At 53.9% G+C, this 17,862-nt stretch overlaps 3 protein-coding genes across 6 annotated transcripts in view; 2 read left to right on the top strand and 1 right to left on the bottom strand.

The window, feature by feature from the left end:
• The window catches only part of UNC13B (unc-13 homolog B), a 159,804-nt gene extending 158,948 nt beyond the window's left edge, over positions 1-856 (bottom strand). The window contains exon 1 of the mRNA XM_059657252.1: positions 707-856. Coding sequence (XP_059513235.1) covers positions 707-713 — 7 coding nt within the window. The 5' untranslated portion in view covers positions 714-856. The remainder of the gene's footprint in view (positions 1-706) is intronic.
• A 291-nt stretch (positions 857-1,147) lies between these two features.
• Positions 1,148-12,746, top strand: ATOSB (atos homolog B). Of its 4 annotated transcripts, none has more exons than XM_059657245.1 (9): positions 1,149-1,301; positions 8,407-8,550; positions 8,794-9,762; positions 10,166-10,224; positions 10,415-10,520; positions 10,640-10,798; positions 11,013-11,081; positions 11,171-11,346; positions 11,476-12,746. In XM_059657245.1, the coding sequence occupies exons 3-9, from the start codon at positions 8,869-8,871 to the stop codon at positions 11,627-11,629; spliced, it is 1,617 nt and encodes a 538-aa protein (XP_059513228.1). In that variant the 5' UTR covers positions 1,149-1,301; positions 8,407-8,550; positions 8,794-8,868; the 3' UTR covers positions 11,630-12,746. The 4 variants fall into 4 exon arrangements, with proteins under 4 accessions (XP_059513231.1, XP_059513228.1, XP_059513230.1 ...); XM_059657247.1 differs by having other exon boundaries at positions 1,210-1,275; XM_059657246.1 differs by lacking the exon at positions 1,149-1,301 and adding an exon at positions 5,608-5,881.
• A 930-nt stretch (positions 12,747-13,676) lies between these two features.
• On the top strand, positions 13,677-17,025 carry STOML2 (stomatin like 2). The gene is made up of 10 exons (XM_059657249.1): positions 13,677-13,831; positions 14,040-14,177; positions 14,638-14,737; positions 14,875-14,933; positions 15,025-15,126; positions 15,282-15,416; positions 15,553-15,697; positions 15,824-15,903; positions 16,139-16,267; positions 16,745-17,025. Exons 1-10 carry the CDS (start codon positions 13,787-13,789, stop codon positions 16,880-16,882), a joined length of 1,071 nt encoding a protein of 356 aa, XP_059513232.1. The 5' UTR covers positions 13,677-13,786; the 3' UTR covers positions 16,883-17,025.
• Positions 17,026-17,862: the final 837 nt, after the last annotated feature.

Here is a 17,862-nt window from a genome sequence, read left to right as displayed (position 1 = left end):
CTGGACTGAGGGCCACTCAGGTCAGCAAGGGTCCTGTGCTGCCATCTACCGGTAGCTGGTAAGCATCGACTTCCCTTGCGGTATTTCGGGAACCAGTGGGGAGTGGGGAAGTTGGAGAGAAGACTCAAAAGCTAATTAAATCACAGAACCTATGTTAAGTGTTACAAAGTTCACTCCACACTTGTTCAAGGCAAAGGCCCTACTTTTCTCCAAAGATTTCAGGCTCTCCTATCTCCGTATTAAATCTTAGGCTTCTAAAATTCAGTCTTCCTCTCCAACCCACCTCCGCGGGTACAGATCTGACTGTCATCGCCCGTCTCCCAGAACTCAGACTCTCCCGCACATGGTAGGCTGCAGAAACCCTTAACCTCACAACTCTGAGACCCCCATCGTCCAGATTTCCCCATTTTCACACACACACACACACACACACACACACACACACCCTTTCCCGAGACTACCTTGCAAACACCACAGACCTCCCCCATTAGGGCAATTGCGCGTGCTAACCCACACCTTCCCACAGAGAGGTTCAAGTTCCGCAGGCAGCTGACACCGACGCGAAAACCTGGGGAGCGCCCGGGTCAGGCTCGGAGCTCTCCGGCTCGGGCTCTGGCTCCGGGTCCCGCCCCCAAACCCGCCGGGATCCCGTCAGCCTAGGGCCCTAGGCCCACAGCCTGCGGGCTGAGACCCCGCCCTTCTAGACCTGTCATCACAGAAGCCGCACGTGGCCGGGGTGGGACCTCAGGCGACCTGGAGCAATCACTTTGTCTCCCCTGCCACCCGTTGGGGGCGCTGCCGCCAATCAGAGCCGGCGGATCCGGGCTGGAGCTCCCATGCCTGGGTGAGGCGAGCGCGAGAAGGGATGGGGGGAGGAGAGGCTCTGAGACCGGAGGGGGCTGGTGTTGGAAGGGGGCCTGGCACCGGTTCTGCCAGGCTGGAATTCTAGGGGGCGGGTCCTAGCGGGAGGCGGAGACACCGAAAGGGGGCAGGGATCGGGGTGGGGCCAGGGACCAGCTGGGGATCCTGGGGAGACGACCAGCAGACGAGAAGAGGCGGAGCCCGAGAGGGGCGTGGTCTAGGTTACAGGGGAGGACCCCGAGGAATTCAAGAAACTAGGAAAGGGGACGAACCCGGGGAAGGTGGGAGGTGGGACAAGGGAGAGGGTGGGTTTGGGCGTTGCGGGGGCGGGGCTCCGACCTAAGGGGCGAGGTTTGCAGGCCTAGGCTGCAGCTGGGGCCGCTCGGTGACTGCACCAGTCCACTACCTCCCCAGGTGCAACGGAATTCACGGAACTACAGGTGTGGGGCGGGGTGCGGGGGGAAGAAGGGGAAACGACCGGGGTGCGCTTGCGCAGACATGAGGCGGTGGGGGACACGTAAGAAAAGAAGAGGATCTATAGGTTGTTGGGGGTAGAAAGACAAGAGTTTGGGAGGAGTTGGGGCTCAATGTGGGGGCCAGGTGCACGCTTCAGGGGCTCTTGTGGGGGAGGGGCGGGACTGCTTTGTGGGGATGGAAGGTGCTATGTGAAGAGGTGAGGTTCCTGTCTGATGGGGAGGTTTGGAGACGATACTTGAGCGGGGGCGGGGGGGGCGGGGGGGGTCCGAAAGCACTTCGGGGGAACAGGGTGCTGTGATGAAGAGCTGGTGGCCCAGAGTGTGGGAGCGATGGAGGGACTGTGGAGGAAGAAAGTACGGGGCTGTGAGCACTGTATGAGGGGGAGGGGTTGTAGGCCCCAACTGATGAGACAGAACCCCCTAGTGTTTTGAGAAAGTAATGGTCTGGGGGCATTGTAGCGACTCCAGGAAGGTGTGTGTGTACTGTGTTCTAGGAGTGAGGGTGATGGAATTAGTGGGCTGAAGAGGCTAGAGTCTGTAGTGCTCCTGGCTCCTCAGCACCTAACCACCTTCTGGCCTGAGCACAGGGCTTGTGTGACTGTGTCCTCAATCTGCTTTGAGTCTCTCTGGCTGAGACTGGGGTTGCTTCCCCGAGCTGGTGTCCCTGGGACCCTTCCCCCATTCGGTTCCTGTTAACCCCCCACTCCAGTTCCTGTTCCTTCCAGAAGCCTGCCTTGGTCCCTATCTTCCCCCTCCCCCACTTTGCTCTGCCCTTATGCTCTGGGTGTGCTCATTTCCCACTTCCTTCCTCGCCCTGGGGCCTGGCCTGGTCCTTGCCCGTCTAGGAGCGGTGCCCTGCCCCAGACTTTGTACTCAATGACCAGAGACCCTAGTAACCAGCAGCAAGACCCAGACTCCACCCAGCACGACTATGAAGGTCTCCTTTAACAGCTCCTAAGTGATTGGTAGCCATATTTTTACCACTTGCCACAGACTGATTTTCCCCACCTTTTTCATACTCCTGGGTGAGGATCCCTAGGGCCCTCAAAAATTCTGGGCTTCTGGGAGAGGAAGGACATAGTGAGGAGTATTGAAGGTATTTGATCTATGTTTTGAGATTTGGACCACCATTGTAGGCTGAATTAGGGATGTGAGCTTCAACTGGGTAAGGAAAGGGAATGGCTTCCCACATTCCTGGCTTGGGAGCTGACTGTGAGAACTGAGACTGGGGCCCAGTCCTCTTGGGGGCTCCTCTGGTTCCCTGAGGGGACTTGATGTAGTGCCAGAGTTCCTTTTGCCTCTGAGGTGACGAGGAGAGGGTGGGAAAGGCCTGTCTTCCACACAGTGGCTGAATGAATGTGACAGTGTTGCTGAAAGGGGCCCCAAGCCAGCCTCTGCGAGCTGAGAGACTGGCTGGGGAAGGAGGGGGTGCTAAGGCCAGACAAAGCCTTGGGGTAGGGTGGGGTAAAGGAGGGCAGGCTGATGCCTTTCAAGGAGGAGCTGATTGCTATGGCAACCCAGCTTCCCTGACTGTCTGTCAGAGAGGCGGGCCTAGGGCAGACTCACTCCAGCTTCCTCAGGATTGGGGCATTTGTGTCAGTGGGTGGGGCATGAAGAGAAAGGGCATTAGTTTACTGTGCTGAGGCTGTTGTATATAGCCTTTCTGCTTCCATACAAGCTGCAAGGCATTCAGACGCTTGAACCCATCTTTTGAAAATGCATATGAGTGAACAATAGCCATCAGAATTATAGTGGTATAAGGCCAGAGTCGTGGCGGTCCTTAGTGGTCATCATTTATGCAAACCCCTCATTTTACAGATTTGGCAACTTACCACCAAAGAGACTGGTTTTCTCCAGGTTTCACAGTAAAAGAGCAGGAATTAGGACCCAGATCTCCTGATTGCTGTTTGGCCAGGGCTCATTGCCTCCTTCAGCCAATGTTTAGTGAACATCTATTGTGTGCCAGGCCCTGATGTCGATTCTGGGAATACCTGCATGAACAAAACAAAGTTTCTGCTTTCAATGGAGCTTCCATTGTAATAGGGGGAGAAAGAAATGTGTGTGGGAGAGAGAGAGAGAGAAAGGGGGGGGGGTTTAGCTGTTGATAGTGGCTAAATAAAGCAGGTTAAGAGTTAGGGCAGCTAGGTAAGGCCCCTTGATTGTGCTATGCTGCTTTTCCAGGGCACACTGAGGCTTAGAACATCTTTGATCTTTCCCTCTGATATCCTGACCTTTGCAGGTTACCAAGGCCTGGGCCTATATTAATGGCACTAAGAGAGAACAAGGTAGGGTCTGTCACCAAGGGATTATTCCTTTCCTACAGTGTTCTTTGTCCACCAGAAAGCTTTTACTAAGGCAAGTAGACTCTGACATTCGTACTCTGCAATTTTGTCCAGGGTGTTGAAAATTCCTTTACTCCTGTTTCTTACCATTAGGGAACCAGCAAGGAAGTCAATGAATGGCAACTGGGTTCTTTTTCAGGGTTTTCCCTTGGTCTGAGGTGAGGAGAAGGTAGAGGAACTAACTTACTTGCTTGCCCTTCCTAAGTCTAGAGCACAAGGAGAAAGTAGGGGGAGGGGAACCTCTTTTTACTGTCCAATGACAACCTCAGGGACCTTGAGGCCCACAACAGAGGTATGATAAAACAAGGACCTTGGGCCTTCTGTGGCCTCTGAACTATAGAAGTACAGACTCCCCATGTTCTGGGGGGTCCAACCAGGGAGCTGCCCTGGCTGTTGTCAATTCTCCGGGGCCTCAGTTTGAGTCTTCCATCTTTTGGTTCTGGTGTTTGCCTCCTGCTTCTGTGGAAGACTATGAGAAAAGCCTCCTAAGTTCCAAACTATTGGACTTGCTGACAAGTGCAGGTAGAAAGATAGACAGTGCTATCTATTTCCTTAGCTTTCCCCTAGAGCAGCCCCTCTGAAAAGTTTCTTTTAACTTACAGAGGTTTCCATCCTGGTCATTTAAAGAATAGGAAAACAAGAATTAGGAATGCTGGTTCTGCTGTGACTTAATTTGGCTGGGCCTGGGGCCCAGTGACTCAGGGGGAGGGTGGGGAGTTTCGAGGGAGCTGTGAGTCATAGGGGTGAGCCCCATCGCAAGAGTTGGGCATATTTCCCCCACTCTGGGCAGAAGCCTTCCATCCCACTTCCCATGGGTGTTCTGCCTCCTTGAACAGGGGCCTATGAATAGAAATTACAGGCAGAAGGGATGAAGCAGACTAATCTCAGAATGGGAGTTCAGAGACACAAAGAATGATGTTAAGGTCTCTGAATTAAAATGTACCCCTATCTCGGGAGCTCATGGGGTCCCTCTAATAAAGGCAAAAGAATATCAACATAGAGTAAGAGAAGGAAGAATACCATTTCTCAGCCCTAGCCGGGTTGGCTCAGTGAATAGAACCTCGGCCTGCGGACCAAAGGGTCCCGGGTTCCATTCTGGTCAAGGGCACGTACCTCAGTTGCAGGTTCCTCCACCAGCAGGGGCCTGGGCCCTAGTCCGGCTCTGGTCCAGGGGCATGCGGAAGGCAACCAATCAATGTGTTTCTCTCACATCGGTATTTCTCTCTGTCTTTCCCTCTCTCTTTCACTCCCTCTAAAAATCAATGGGAAATATATCCTTGGGTGAGGATTAGAAGAAAAAAAAAAAAAGAATACCATGTCTCAATGGAAAGAGATAGTATCCCACTTCAGGGCTTTTTTCATCTGCTCTGGCATGAAGGAATCTTCCTAGGCTCCAACAATTCTCTGGTCTCTGGAGCTCCGGTTTGCAAAACATAGAAAGATGAATGGGAGTGGGGTTATTTGGGGTCTGGTGTGGGAAGAGCAGGTGGATTTTGGAGGTTGTCCAGCTGTGTCTATGAAAGCTCTAGGACGTCTTTTTTATTTACTAGCCTCCGTAGAGGAAGGGGTTGGGGGAGGAGAAGTAAGAGGCCTATGCCTTTCTTTGAAAGGGTTACATGGCTGGGCAGAGAGACGCTTTGAACTTCGGCAGGTGAGGAGTTAAGGAGGTGGGCGGGGCGACTCTGGATAGGCCTGCCCCCATATGGACCAATGGGTGTGCATCTCTTGGAGGGGGCGTGCCCCTCTCTTGAGGTCGTGGGAGGCTGGCCTCCTATGGGCCAATGAGCATGGTCGCTGCCGTGGAGGGCGTGGCCTGAGGGGGGCGTGGCGGTCGCGGCTGCCGCGGGGGTGGGGGGGTTGGGACGCTGGGCGGGGCGGGCAGCCCCATCAGCTGGTAGGAAATGGCCTGTGAGTCAGAGGGGCAGCAGAGTCGGCAGCGCGGAGCCGGGGCGGCCACGGGGAGGAACAGTCGCGGGGAGGGGCGCAGCAGTGGCTGGGGGGCTGCAGACGCCAGGGCCCGCTAGCGTTGCACACGAAGCTAAACAGAGAAGAGCCTAGCAGAGCAGGACTCAGCCTGAGCCACCCTTTGTTTGGGTTGGGGGCCCGTGTCGGGGAGGACTGGGGATTCGAAGGGAGGGACGGGGACGGGGACGGAGGGACCTGGAGCTGCGACCGCCGTGGCGGAGCCAATTTGGGAGCGGGGTGAGTGTGTACTAAGGGAAAGAGCAAACCTACGAAGCTTCGGGATGGGATGGGGCCTGTCCCAGGCTGTGGGGAGGGAGGGGTGAGAAAGGACTTGGGAGGCAAAGTAGGAAGTGGGGATGGGGGATGGTCCAAAACAAGGAGTCCAGGAACCCCGGCTGAGTATGCCAGGTTCCGTTTGGAGTTGGTGCTGAGATCTGCCCCCTCTCCACTGAGGGTGGAGGGCTCTAGGCCAGTAGCCAAGAGGGTGGTGAGAGAGCAGTGGTTGACCTTCCTGCCCACAGTGGTAGTCTATGGAAACAAGCCCCCTAGTTTGCACATGTGTAGGGACAAAATTTAAAGCAGCTAGCAGCAGTTCTCTCTGAACAGGATGAGGGTGAGAAGCACATGGGAGAGGAATTTCTCTTCCTACCACCCTCCTTGAGCAGAGTAGAAATGGATATCTTTAAGGGGAGAGTGAGCCTGCTAACACCCACCTACCCCCACCTCCCAGGCTAAGCAGGTGTCTGAGGGTACAGACCCCATGGTATTCTGGTACTTGTTGTTTTGGCTGGCCATGCTCCCTTGGCATGTTGGGAGCTGTAGTCTTGGCCAGCCAAAGCCTGGCACAGCTGTTTGAAGCCAGCTGCTGCCCACCCCCTACATTGAGAGGAGGTTTGGCCTACCCTTCCCCCGAAGTCCTGCCCCATGAGTCAGCTTGAAGCCATGGTCTAGAGCCAGACTGGCTGGGTGGCAGGGAAGTCTTAGAGCTTCTCACTGACAGGGCAGGAACTGAGAGGGCTCTGGGGTAATGAGCAGGTGCCACACATGCTGGGGTCAAGTAGGGCATCATGTCATCACCTGGCTTCCCCAGGGCAAGGGCTCAAGAGGCCCGTTGGGATGACTTGGAGGTGGAAGTCCTAAGGAAAAGGCCCTTCCTGAATCCATATGGCTTGGGTAGAGGAAAGGAGGGGTAGAGAGAGTACAGACTGTACTCTGACAACACTGCCATTGGCATTCTGTCCTTTCCCGCCACCCCACTCACCACAGGAAACCAGAATTTTCTTAGAGATCCCAGTTCTAATGAGAACTTGATGACCTAGGATAGTGTGGGATGCAATGATGAGAATTTAGTGTCAGAGAGCTTTTCAGTCCCTGGGTGCAAATCTCCCCCTTTACCCTGCCTCTACTCCCACCTCTGTTGCTGATTCTCATTCTCCCTATACAGTTAATCTCTCTGCTGCTCTCATTCTGGAAGTTTTCCTCTGCATTGTCAGAACCGCTGCCCGAATCTCTGGGGCTTGCATTCCGCTTTTTTGAGCTCTGCTGTGTGCCTAGCCCTGTGCTTGGAATTGGACAGAATAGTGGGGTGCAGACCTATCCTCAAGAACCCTATGGTCAGTCTAGGAGATGTCTTACCCACAGAGGGAACAGAACTGTCACTGGGTTACAGGAGATAGTGACACTGCCATAGGTGAGGTCTCAGAGGAGAATGATCTCTGTGGTCTGAAGTGGCCAGAATGGGCTCTCTGGAGGGGGTGACATTTGCCCTAGCCAAGGGAAAAGGGTAGGTCTTGGGGTAGACAAACAGAAGGCATTTCTTGAAGTGGAAAGGGCATTGAGGATGTCAGGCACCAAAGGCTATCGCCCAAAGAGAAGTATTTCCTTCCGTGAAGGGAAATGGTCTTCAATTTGACATTCCCCTCCCCCAGTATGGGCTGCTGAGGGTGGACTAGTTCGTGAAGACCATCTTGTGTTCTGGCAGAAAAGCAGTGGTTTGGGTTTGGGGTATTGGAAATGTGTTGGAGAGGAGCAAAAAGGTACCTCTAGTTGCTTCTGGCTGTCTGACTGCAGCTGCCTTATCTCTAGTTTGCAGGGCCTAGCGGGAGGAGTAGTGCCTCTGCAGTGCTCCCCCTCCCCGCTCCCCCCCCCCACACACACACACACACATACTTGTTTATGGTTAGATTTGTTGCCTCCTGTTAAAGGGACAGACTGCTGGGGGCAATTGGTAATTTTAAGGCTGAAGGGTCCACTTTGAGCTGACCTGAGGTTGGTACTCCTGAGGAATGCTGATGGAGGGCGGGGTGGGGGGTGGGGGGGGCGGGGGTGAGTTTCTGCAAGATCTCTGCCCATAGGGCTCTGGGGTAGCACTTGTCTCTTTAGAGACAGACATATGGTGGCGTTGACTACGAGGGCTGAATTCTTGTACGGCCACACCTCTCATCTGGTGTGGTCTTTTGAATCTTGGGGTATCTCTTCCCATTCAGAGCACAAGTCCCCAGAGTGTTGGCCCTAACAAGTGGTAATCCTGCCTCAACTTATCAGATCCTTATTACATTGAGCCAAAACCTGCCTCTGTAAATCCGTAGGTAGCCCAGCTCTGCTCTCGGGGACCTGGATCCCAAGACTGCCCCTTCTGTTTCTGAAGAGCTCCTCATAAGGGCAGAGGATGTCCTGGGGTGTACTCTGTTAGCCCACAGTCGGAGACGAGCCTTACCACTGACTACAGGGATCCTGGTTTACATCTGTTCTTCTCTCCTCAGGGTCCAGCTGAGCCCAGGAGCTGCACGGAATGGTGGCAGTCACCTTGCCAGTGCAGCGGGCATGGACCAGACTACAAGCTAGGAGAGCAAGACATCAGTCAGAAAGAGGGAACACTCAGCTAGGCTTAAGGCCTCTTCATCGGGGTGAGTGCCAGAAAGAGGGAGGTGGAGCAGGTCCAGTAAGAAACCTGAGCTAAACATGTCACCCTCTCAGAAGCTCTGGGTGGCTTCTGTGTTCCATTAATCCATCTAGGGATCTGAACACCTTTATCCCCGCTAACCTTCAAGGTCACCTCTTCAGGCCAGGGAAGGACCTGAAACTCAGCTGGGAGGGAGAAAACTCATGGATTCCTCTGACTACCTTTATTTTTCTCTTCTTTTGCACAGATGTCCCCAGACCCCCCAGCCCAGGCCCAGCATAAAGGCTGTGAGGGGGGGCCCCCCTGACACAAGGGGGTCTTCATGCGCCACGTGCAGGCGGAGCCATCTCCTTCCTCAGAGCCAGAGGCTGGCCCTTCACAGCCCGCAGTCAGGCAGGGGGCCCGCCAGGGTGGCCTGCTCACGGGCTACAGCCCAGCAGGAGGGGTGCCATCCCCCAGGGTCTACCAGGTATCCATCTTTTCCTCTCCAGCTGGTGCCTCTGAGCCTCACAGGGCCCTGAAACGGTCATCCCCACTTACTGAGGGCCCCCGGGAGCTGAAGAGAGGCCCTGGGCTGGGGGTCAGAGAGGGACAGCCCCCTGAAGAGCCATCTACTGTGGGGCCATTGGGCCCAGAGGGGCTGGGGTTGGGGCTGGGTGTGGCCAGCCAGCATTTCTGCCATCATGGCCTGTGTGTTGTAGAACAGGGAGGTAGCTCCACCTCACCTTGGACTTCAGGGGCCCAGAGTCTCCCCTGGCCCCCATCAAATGCTTCCTGCAATACTTTGCACACCAGAGACTGGGCTTCCCCAGATCCCGGGGGACAGGGGTCCCTTGGGGAATCCCCAGGGCGAGCCCCTCCAGGCCAGCTGCACACACTTGACACTGATTTGCACAGTCTTGCACAAATAGGGTGTAAGAGCCCAGTGGCTGGGGTGGGCAATGGGGGCAGCCCCTGGCCTAGGGAATGCCCTGGCACTGCCAATGGGCACAGTCCCGAGCACACACCCCCTGGCCCTGGACCTCCAGGCCCCTGCCCCACCAAGCGAAGGCTGCTTCCTGCTGGAGAAGCTCTGGATGTCAGCTTTGAGGATGAGGGGCCAGCCCCTCAGAAGCGCCGGGGAACCCTGGGTCACCCTCCTGCTGCCAACAGTTCTGATGCCAAAGTCACACCCTTCTGGAACCACCTGCTGCCTGGGCCCAAGGAGCCTGTGCTGGTAAGCCAGGAGAGGAGGTGGTCTACTATTTTTTAAAATTTATTTTAAATTATAATTGACACAATATTATATTAGCTTCAGCTATACGACATAGTGATGCAACATTTATATACCTTACAAAGTAATCACCACGATAAGTCTAGTAACAGTCTGTCACTGTACGTAGTTATTACATTATGACTCTTCCCTGTGCTAACGTTATATCCCTGTGACTTATTTTATAACTGGAAATTTGTACTTCTAAGTCCCCTTCCCCTTTTCTGTCTAACCCCCTGTCCTCCTCCCCTTTGGAAAAAGGTGAGGGCCCGGGGGGATGTTTCTATAGAGCTCGTGATGAGCCCCCGCTTCTCCAAACATATCTGGCCTCCACCCAATCTTTTTCTTCAATCTTTGTTCTCCATAGGATCCAACAGACTGCAGTCCTATGGGACGGAGGCTGAAAGGTGCCCGTCGCCTGAAGCTGTAAGTGCCCAGCTTCCCTTTGTCCTGTTCATGGGAAATGGGGACAGAAGTCTATAATCCTCCTTCTCACTCCAGGCTAGGGGACCCCAGGGCAGAAGGCCCGGGTAATGGTCAAGGGTGGGGCCCAAGAACATGAGCAGACATCCCAGAATACCTCAAGCCAACCCACTCTGTATCCCTGCCCTACCAGGAGCTCCCTTCGAAGCCTCCAGAAGGGCCCAGACCTGCTGAGCCCCCCCAGTGCCTCCCCTGTTCCTACCCCCGCAATCAGCCGTACCCTGTTGGGCAACTTTGAGGTAGTTACCCCCGGATTCCATGATTGGGGCGTTTGGGGGGAAGTGGGATGGTGGAGTATGGCTTGGATGGATAAGGAGAACAGCTGGCATCTCTTTCATAGTGTGTTTCCCCACCCTAGGAATCATTGCTTCGAGGACGCTTTGCACCATCTGGCCACATTGAGGGCTTCACTGCAGAGATTGGAGCTAGTGGATCCTACTGCCCCCAGCATGTCACGCTGCCTGTCACTGTCACCTTCTTTGATGTTTCTGAGCAAAATGCCCCGGCCCCCTTTCTGGTATGACCTGATGTCAACCCAAAATCAGCTTTTAAGGAGGAGGGATTGGGGGCATGAGGTCTTCTTTAGGTGTTCCTCACCTAGAAAAGAGTCAGGGCAGTAGGGACAACTCTAGTGGGGGACAGGGCCAGGTCCCAGAGTGAGACTGTGGAGCTGAATGGGTATTCAGGGCTCTCCTAATGCCCATAGGCTGACGGCTCTATGGCCTTCCCAGGGCGTCGTGGACCTGAACCCCCTGGGGAGGAAGGGTTACAGCGTGCCCAAAGTGGGCACCATCCAAGTGGTGAGTTTTCCCTGAGGGGGAGTGGGTGTGCGAGTGGGGAGAGGAAAACAGCCCTTTGGCCCTACCAACCTTGCTTGTCCTGCCCCCAGACCTTATTTAACCCCAACCAGACTGTGGTGAAGATGTTCCTTGTGACCTTTGACTTCTCGGACATGCCTGCTGCCCACATGACCTTCTTGCGCCATCGCCTCTTTTTGGTGCCTGTGGGTGAGGAGGGAAATGCTAGCCCCACCCACCGTCTCCTCTGCTACTTGCTGCACCTCAGGTGAGCTCAGGGGCAGCTGGGGAGACCCAGGCATCCTTTCACCAACACATGTATCCCTTCCCTGAAGAGGATCTCTCCTTGCTTCTCTGCTGTCTGGATCCTTATTGTGATCACCCTTTCCTCCCCCAGGTTTCGGAGCTCCCGCTCAGGCCGCTTAAGCCTGCATGGAGACATCCGCCTGCTTTTTTCCCGCCGGAGCCTGGAACTGGACACAGGGCTCCCCTATGAACTGCAGGCTGTGACTGAGGCCCCTCACAATCCACGTTATTCACCTTTGCCCTGATTGCCAATGCCCTGAACCATGTGGGCCAAGGACCAGCCCATCCTGCTCCATCCTGGACAAAGCAAACATGTGGAGAGGTGGCAAGAGACCCTTCAGGCTTGAATTAAAGCCCTCACCATACGTATGCCCAAATTGATTATTTGGGTATTTAAAGCTTCTGATCCTTACCACAGTCTGCCCTACTCTGGGTTCTCCACGTGCCTGCCCCCTCCCTTGGAATTTCCAGACCAGCTAGGGAGTGAGAGGAGGAACTGGAGGTACCCTGAGATTGTCCCAAGTCCCCAGGCAAATCATGCCAACATTGCCTCCCTGCCCTAGGCAGGGGCCACTTATTATTTTATTTATTTTTAATTAATAATTTATTCGGATTGGATTGCCTTGGTAACCTTCCAAACCCAATATTTGGCATTGCTCCACCTTCTTTCCCACTCAGATATTGCTCCAATTTCAGGAATTGAAAAGGCTGATGTTGGGGCTGAAGGAGAACTGCTCTCCCTCAGCTGAGGGCAGAGAGGTTATCCCAGAAGGACTGAGTTACTAGCCAAACACTCAACTTCTCCTGTCCTTCCCTACATTTTTCACTTCCTCTATCCTCTGACCCCTCTCTGAAAGCAACTTATATGTGTGTGTGTGTGTGTTTGTGTGTGTGTGTGTGTACACAAGCTTGTGTGTATGGTATGTGTGTGAGAAAGAGAACATGCATGCATGTGCACACACATGGGGTTAACTACCCCTCATCTAGGGCTCCAGACTCCAGTTGTCCCTCTCCTGCTTGTGTCTCCTTGCTTTGGGGTCCTGACTGAGGAAGGTGTTCAGGGGACAGAGTCAGGGCCAAGGACCAGGATCCTTCCTCTCACCTGGCCAGACTCTGACCCACCTACCTCAGCTGGGGTGAAGGGCACCCCTCAAACTCAATCATGTGGTTCCCAACTACCCCATATCCCACTCCAGACTCTGACAGCTTTAGCCCTGACTCCTGGGGCTGGGCTGAGGGGAACAAGCATTTGTTGAAACTTGAAAAACAAAACACCAGAAAAATTGTACCTGGTACTTTTTTTTTTTTTTTTTAGAGAAAAAAAAAAAGAGAAAGAAAATAAATTCTTGTTTGGAAACTTGAGCTAAGCTGTACTTTTTCTTTTGAGAGCATGGGAATGGGGATGGAGGGCCAATTTGAAGTTGGGACTCTGCCCTTCTTTCAGGAAAGGGGGCCTGAGGCCATGAGGTCTTAGGGGAAGTCCTGCAGAGCCTCAGGGTCTGGTCTTGCCTTTTTTCAGTTAATGGGGTTAGGAGGTAGGGAAGATTTAGTCATAAAAGTTGAACTCTCTGTGTACACGAATTTTTGTACTAGTTCTGTTAATGATTTTAGCCCCTCTGAGCTTTATTGCCCTGATATATAAAATGAGGGTCAATATGCAAGTCGCTTAAAGGATGTGCCAGAGCATCAGGGATGTGTGCAGGGTGACATGTTCCAGACAAGGCTGAACCAGGGCTCTGCTGGACTCTGTGCAAGGGTATCAGACCTGATAGACCCTGACTCGCGGAAGGGGTAGAAGAAGCTACGGTGCCTTGGGAAAAGAGGGAAGGGGGAAACCTCAGACCAATTACCGGACAATGTTAGGCCCAGTCACCATGGCAACAGGAATGGGGTCAGTCCCCGGTGGGAGGGCTGGGTATATCACAGCAGGACTGCCAGAGAATGTCACTATGGCAACCGGCAATCGTGGCTACGAGTCAGCTCCAATACCCTGGTCGTTATGGTGACCGATGGACGCGGTTATACGCTCAGAAGGGTAAACTGTCTCTCTCTTGCGGGGGTAAGAACTCGGTGGGAGGTGTGTCTGGGCCACCAGCACACGGAAATAGCCTTCATTTTGGTCACCGCGCCCGGGATCTTCAGCTGGATCCGCGAGAGCCATAACAAGCTCCACCCTTGGGCCCTCTCTAGGTCTGCGTTTCCCAGGAAACACCTTGAAGCACGCTTCTGCCACGTAAACGCTGATTGGCTGAGTATGAGTGCGGGAGCCAAGAGGCGAGCGGAAGTGCATCCGGAGGAGTGGAAATACAGGGGGGGGAAAAGGCGTAGGTCCGCCTTCTAGTCTAGAGCGGCCGCTCTGCTCCGCATCTCGTTGGTTCCGGAGGTCTCCACGGCCGTGGGAAATGCTGGCGCGCGCGGCGCGGGGCACCGGGGCCCTTTTGCTGAGGGTAGGAACAAGGCAACCTCCCTCCAAGGGTTGGGCTAGAGATCACCCGGGTCCTTATCAGGGAAGGAGAGGGATTCCAAGTTCGGTTCGAGAGCTGGGGTCAGAGGTCATGGTCCCCACGTGAGCCCTTCTCGGGCGGCGTAGGAAGATGCCTCCCGAACCGGCGCCCAGCCGGCCGGGATGTCCGCTAACCCCCGTCTTCCCTGCAGGGTTCCCTGCAGGCTTCTGGCCGCGCTCCGCGCCGTGCCTCCTCGGGATTGCCCCGAAACACCGTGGTGCTCTTTGTGCCGCAGCAGGAGGCCTGGGTGGTGGAGCGAATGGGCCGATTTCACCGCATCCTGGAGCCTGTGAGACCCTCTTCTGCTCACCTTGGGCCAGCCGGACTCCCAGTTCCCTCACGACATGGCGGGGGTGGTGACGAGAGCACCTCCTTGGGGCCTGCCCTCACCTTTGGCTTGCAACTCCCTAGGCCAGACCGGCCGGAGCCCAGGCTGCTGACAGTCATAACCATGCTCCCACCTCTTCCTGTTGCCCTAGCAACCTCCATTCGCGGGAATCTCCCCGACCCACTCCCAGCTCCACCCTCTGCAAGGAGAAAGATAGACTCTGCTGGCCCCCATTCCCTTGATTCTCCCATCCATTCAGAGGACAAACTTCTCATCCCTATTCTCTTGGGCTTCCCTACCATTGACACCCCCAGCCTTCTGCTTTTCTGGGCATGTCCATTTGTTGATTCCCTACCCATTCCAGGCCTAGCTTGCATACCAACCCCACATCCTTCTGAAGACCCATGACTCTTCTTCCCAGGGCCTGAACGTTCTCATCCCTGTGTTAGACCGGATCCGATATGTGCAGAGTCTCAAGGAAATTGTCATCAACGTGCCTGAGCAGTCGGCTGTGACTCTCGGTGAGGGGTGCAGGGTGACTTGGGTGCTCTGAGGCCATTAGGATGTGGTTGCTGGAGACCCAGAGCTTAGGAGAAGGAGCTGATTGGGACCTGCAGGTCTGACCTTCCTCCTTTTCTCTCCTGCTCCTGCACGGCAGACAATGTAACTCTGCAAATCGATGGAGTCCTTTACCTGCGCATCATGGATCCTTACAAGGTATCTGTCTTCTGCTTTATTCAGCTCCTGATGTGCTCTCCTCACTGAAATCCTGCACCCAAGCTTCCTACGCTGTCCATATTCCTTTCAGGCAAGCTACGGTGTGGAGGATCCTGAATATGCTGTCACCCAGCTAGCTCAGACAACCATGAGATCAGAGCTTGGCAAACTCTCTCTCGACAAAGTCTTCCGGGTAAGGGGATCTGAGCCAGAGTTAGGGTTTGAAGACATAGGCTTGGCACTCTTCAGTCCTTTCTGGGGGTCAAGATCAACCCTAGATCCTTCTCAGCTTAGGCCCCTGATGAGTGGGTTGAGGCTTATACCTCTTTTACACCTCTCTTCCTCCAGGAGCGGGAGTCCCTGAACGCTAACATTGTGGATGCCATCAACCAGGCGGCCGACTGCTGGGGCATCCGCTGCCTCCGGTATGAGATCAAGGACATCCATGTGCCGCCCCGGGTGAAAGAGTCCATGCAGATGCAGGTAGGGCCCAGGGAGGACTTCCCATGCTCTGCTTGTATGGGAACCTGGACTCCCCTATTGTGGTGGGTACAGTTGCAGGTCTGTGTAAGAGTTTTACTCTGGTTTCTTGTTGATTGGTGTTGCTGGGGGATTGCAGGTGGAGGCAGAGCGGCGGAAACGGGCCACAGTTTTAGAGTCTGAGGGGACCCGAGAGTCAGCCATCAATGTGGCAGAAGGAAAGAAGCAGGCACAGATCCTGGCCTCGGAGGCAGAAAAGGCTGAACAAATAAATCAGGCAGCAGGTCAGCAGAGGGTAGAGCCTGAGGGAAAAGCAGGGCATGGGTCTCTGAGGGTAGGTTCTGGGGCAGGAGCTTGGGGGGATGGGGTAACCTCACCTCATGGGTCTAGTTCTGTCTCTTTTCTTCCAGGGGAAGCCAGTGCAGTTCTGGCCAAGGCCAAAGCGAAAGCTGAAGCTATTCGCATCCTGGCTGCAGCTCTGACACAACACGTGAGAGGCCCCTCGGTGGGAGTGGGAGACAGAAATTGACAGTGGAAAAGGTTCTCTTATCTACCCTTGGGAGAAGTTCCTGCCTTTGTGGGTTTTATTGAGCCAGGTTATATGATCTCTGGTGATATGCATATCCTCTTTCCAGGAACCTGACTTTTCCTCTCCACTCCCCCTCCCCACCCCACACCCTTCTCTAAGTCTGTGATCTCTGATTGTATCCCTCCTGTGGCCACAGAATGGAGATGCAGCAGCCTCACTGACTGTGGCTGAGCAGTATGTCAGCGCGTTCTCCAAACTGGCCAAGGACTCCAACACCATCCTGCTGCCCTCCAACCCCAGCGATGTCACCAGTATGGTGGCTCAGGTTAGCGTGCCCTGAGGATCTGGCACCAAGCACCAATGCCAGAAACTGAGACCCTACCACCACCAGCACCATTTCTATACCACACGCAAGCATGTCAGACTCTCGGCCCGCTGGCTATGAGTTTGACATGCTTGCGAGGTTTCCGGGTGCCCTGAGATCTAGACCTCCCTTCATTTCCTCTAGATAATGAATCTCTAAGGATGAGGTACCCCCCCTCATCCCTTGAGATAGGGAAGCTCTTAAGACTCCCCTCCTCCCCTACCCCAGATATTTGTATAGTATTCTGAGTGTGGCCCTGCTCTGGTAGTTTGTAAAATTCCTAGAACTTGACTCCAAAGCTTATGAGACTGACTTTTGAGAAGAGGGAAAAAGGAAAAACAAGCCGACTAACCACAGCCCCACCTTTTTTTTAGCTTTTGGTGGGTTGTGATATCCCTTCTGCCATATGTCCTGATGGCTCTCTCTTCCTCTTCTCAGGCCATGGGTGTGTATGGGGCCCTCACCAAAGCCCCAGTACCAGGGTCCCAGGACTCAGTCTCCCGTGGGAACAGCAGAGATGTCCAGGACACAGATGCAAGTCTTGATGAGGAACTTGATCGAGTCAAGCTGAGTTAATGGAGCTGGGCTTGGCCGAAGAGGCTGGGACAGAGAAGCAGCACTCCCAAACTCTGGCTCTAGCCTCTTTGCTGAGAATTTGGTTATTATTTTTTTATTTGAACTTTAATCATGTAATAAACTGGCCAGTGGTAAACCAGAAACTGTCCTCTCTGATTGGGAAATGACGTTGAGAAAATCATTATTGTTTTCCTTGGATGTTCACTCCCACCCTCTAGTGCAGGGGTCCTCAAACTACGGCCCGCGGGCCACATGCAAATACAAATATTGTATTTGTTCCCGTTTTGTTTTTTTACTTCAAAATAAGATATGTGCAATTAATTAATTAATTAATTAATTATAGTCCGGCCCTCCAACGGTCTGAGGGACAGTGGGGACAGTGAACTGGCCCCCCTGTTTAAAAAGTTTGAGGACCCCTGCTCTAGTCCTTTCAGGTCTTGGAAGCCAATCCTCTGTGAGCAAGAATGAATCTGATATAATAGAAAATCACCCTTTTGTTTTCAGCAGAAGCTGTGGGATAGGGTGGAAGGATTAAGCCACATGTTCACTGAACTGCCAGCTGGGAGGATAGTTCCTTCCTGCCAAGTGTTGGGCTGTGATTTGAGCAGGTGTTTGGGGGGATTTTTAATGGCAAAGAGGATTGCTCTGGCAGGGTAGTACTGCCGAATGCCTAAAGGGCCTTCCGGGAGACTGACACTTATTCCTGTATTCAAAAACATTTAATGATGTCTACATCGGGCCACGCTCAATGCTAGACATGGTTTACAAAAATAACTGAGACTCAGCAGCCCCGGTTTCAGAGTGCCAGGTCAGGGAGAGGAGACGAACAAGGAAGCACACAGAGATACAAAGTGGTAAGTGCTGTAAGGGAGGAAAATTCTGGCTGAGAGATCCTGGAAAGAGAAGCATGTCAGCATGTGGGCAGCAAAGTTGCCAGCTCTGCCATTGAGTTCAGGATGGAAAGATGAATGCGTTCACCA

The sequence above is a fragment of the Myotis daubentonii genome, chromosome 11, assembly GCF_963259705.1.
Source record: "Myotis daubentonii chromosome 11, mMyoDau2.1, whole genome shotgun sequence".
Lineage (NCBI taxonomy): Eukaryota > Metazoa > Chordata > Mammalia > Chiroptera > Vespertilionidae > Myotis > Myotis daubentonii.
Note: the sequence above shows the minus strand (reverse complement) of the source record. Positions and strands in the feature narration are given on the sequence as shown.

Bases quoted from the DNA above. Each gene is read 5' to 3' on its own strand.
- ATOSB (XM_059657245.1), top strand. From the start codon at position 8,869: ATGCGCCACGTGCAGGCGGAGCCATCTCCTTCCTCAGAGCCAGAGGCT. The intron at 9,763-10,165 runs GTAAGCCAGGAG...TGTTCTCCATAG, and splicing joins GGCCCAAGGAGCCTGTGCTG to GATCCAACAGACTGCAGTCC. The intron at 10,225-10,414 runs GTAAGTGCCCAG...CTGCCCTACCAG, and splicing joins GGTGCCCGTCGCCTGAAGCT to GAGCTCCCTTCGAAGCCTCC.
- STOML2 (XM_059657249.1), top strand. From the start codon at position 13,787: ATGCTGGCGCGCGCGGCGCGGGGCACCGGGGCCCTTTTGCTGAGG. The intron at 15,127-15,281 runs GTAAGGGGATCT...CTCTTCCTCCAG, and splicing joins CTCTCGACAAAGTCTTCCGG to GAGCGGGAGTCCCTGAACGC. The intron at 15,417-15,552 runs GTAGGGCCCAGG...GGGGGATTGCAG, and splicing joins AAGAGTCCATGCAGATGCAG to GTGGAGGCAGAGCGGCGGAA.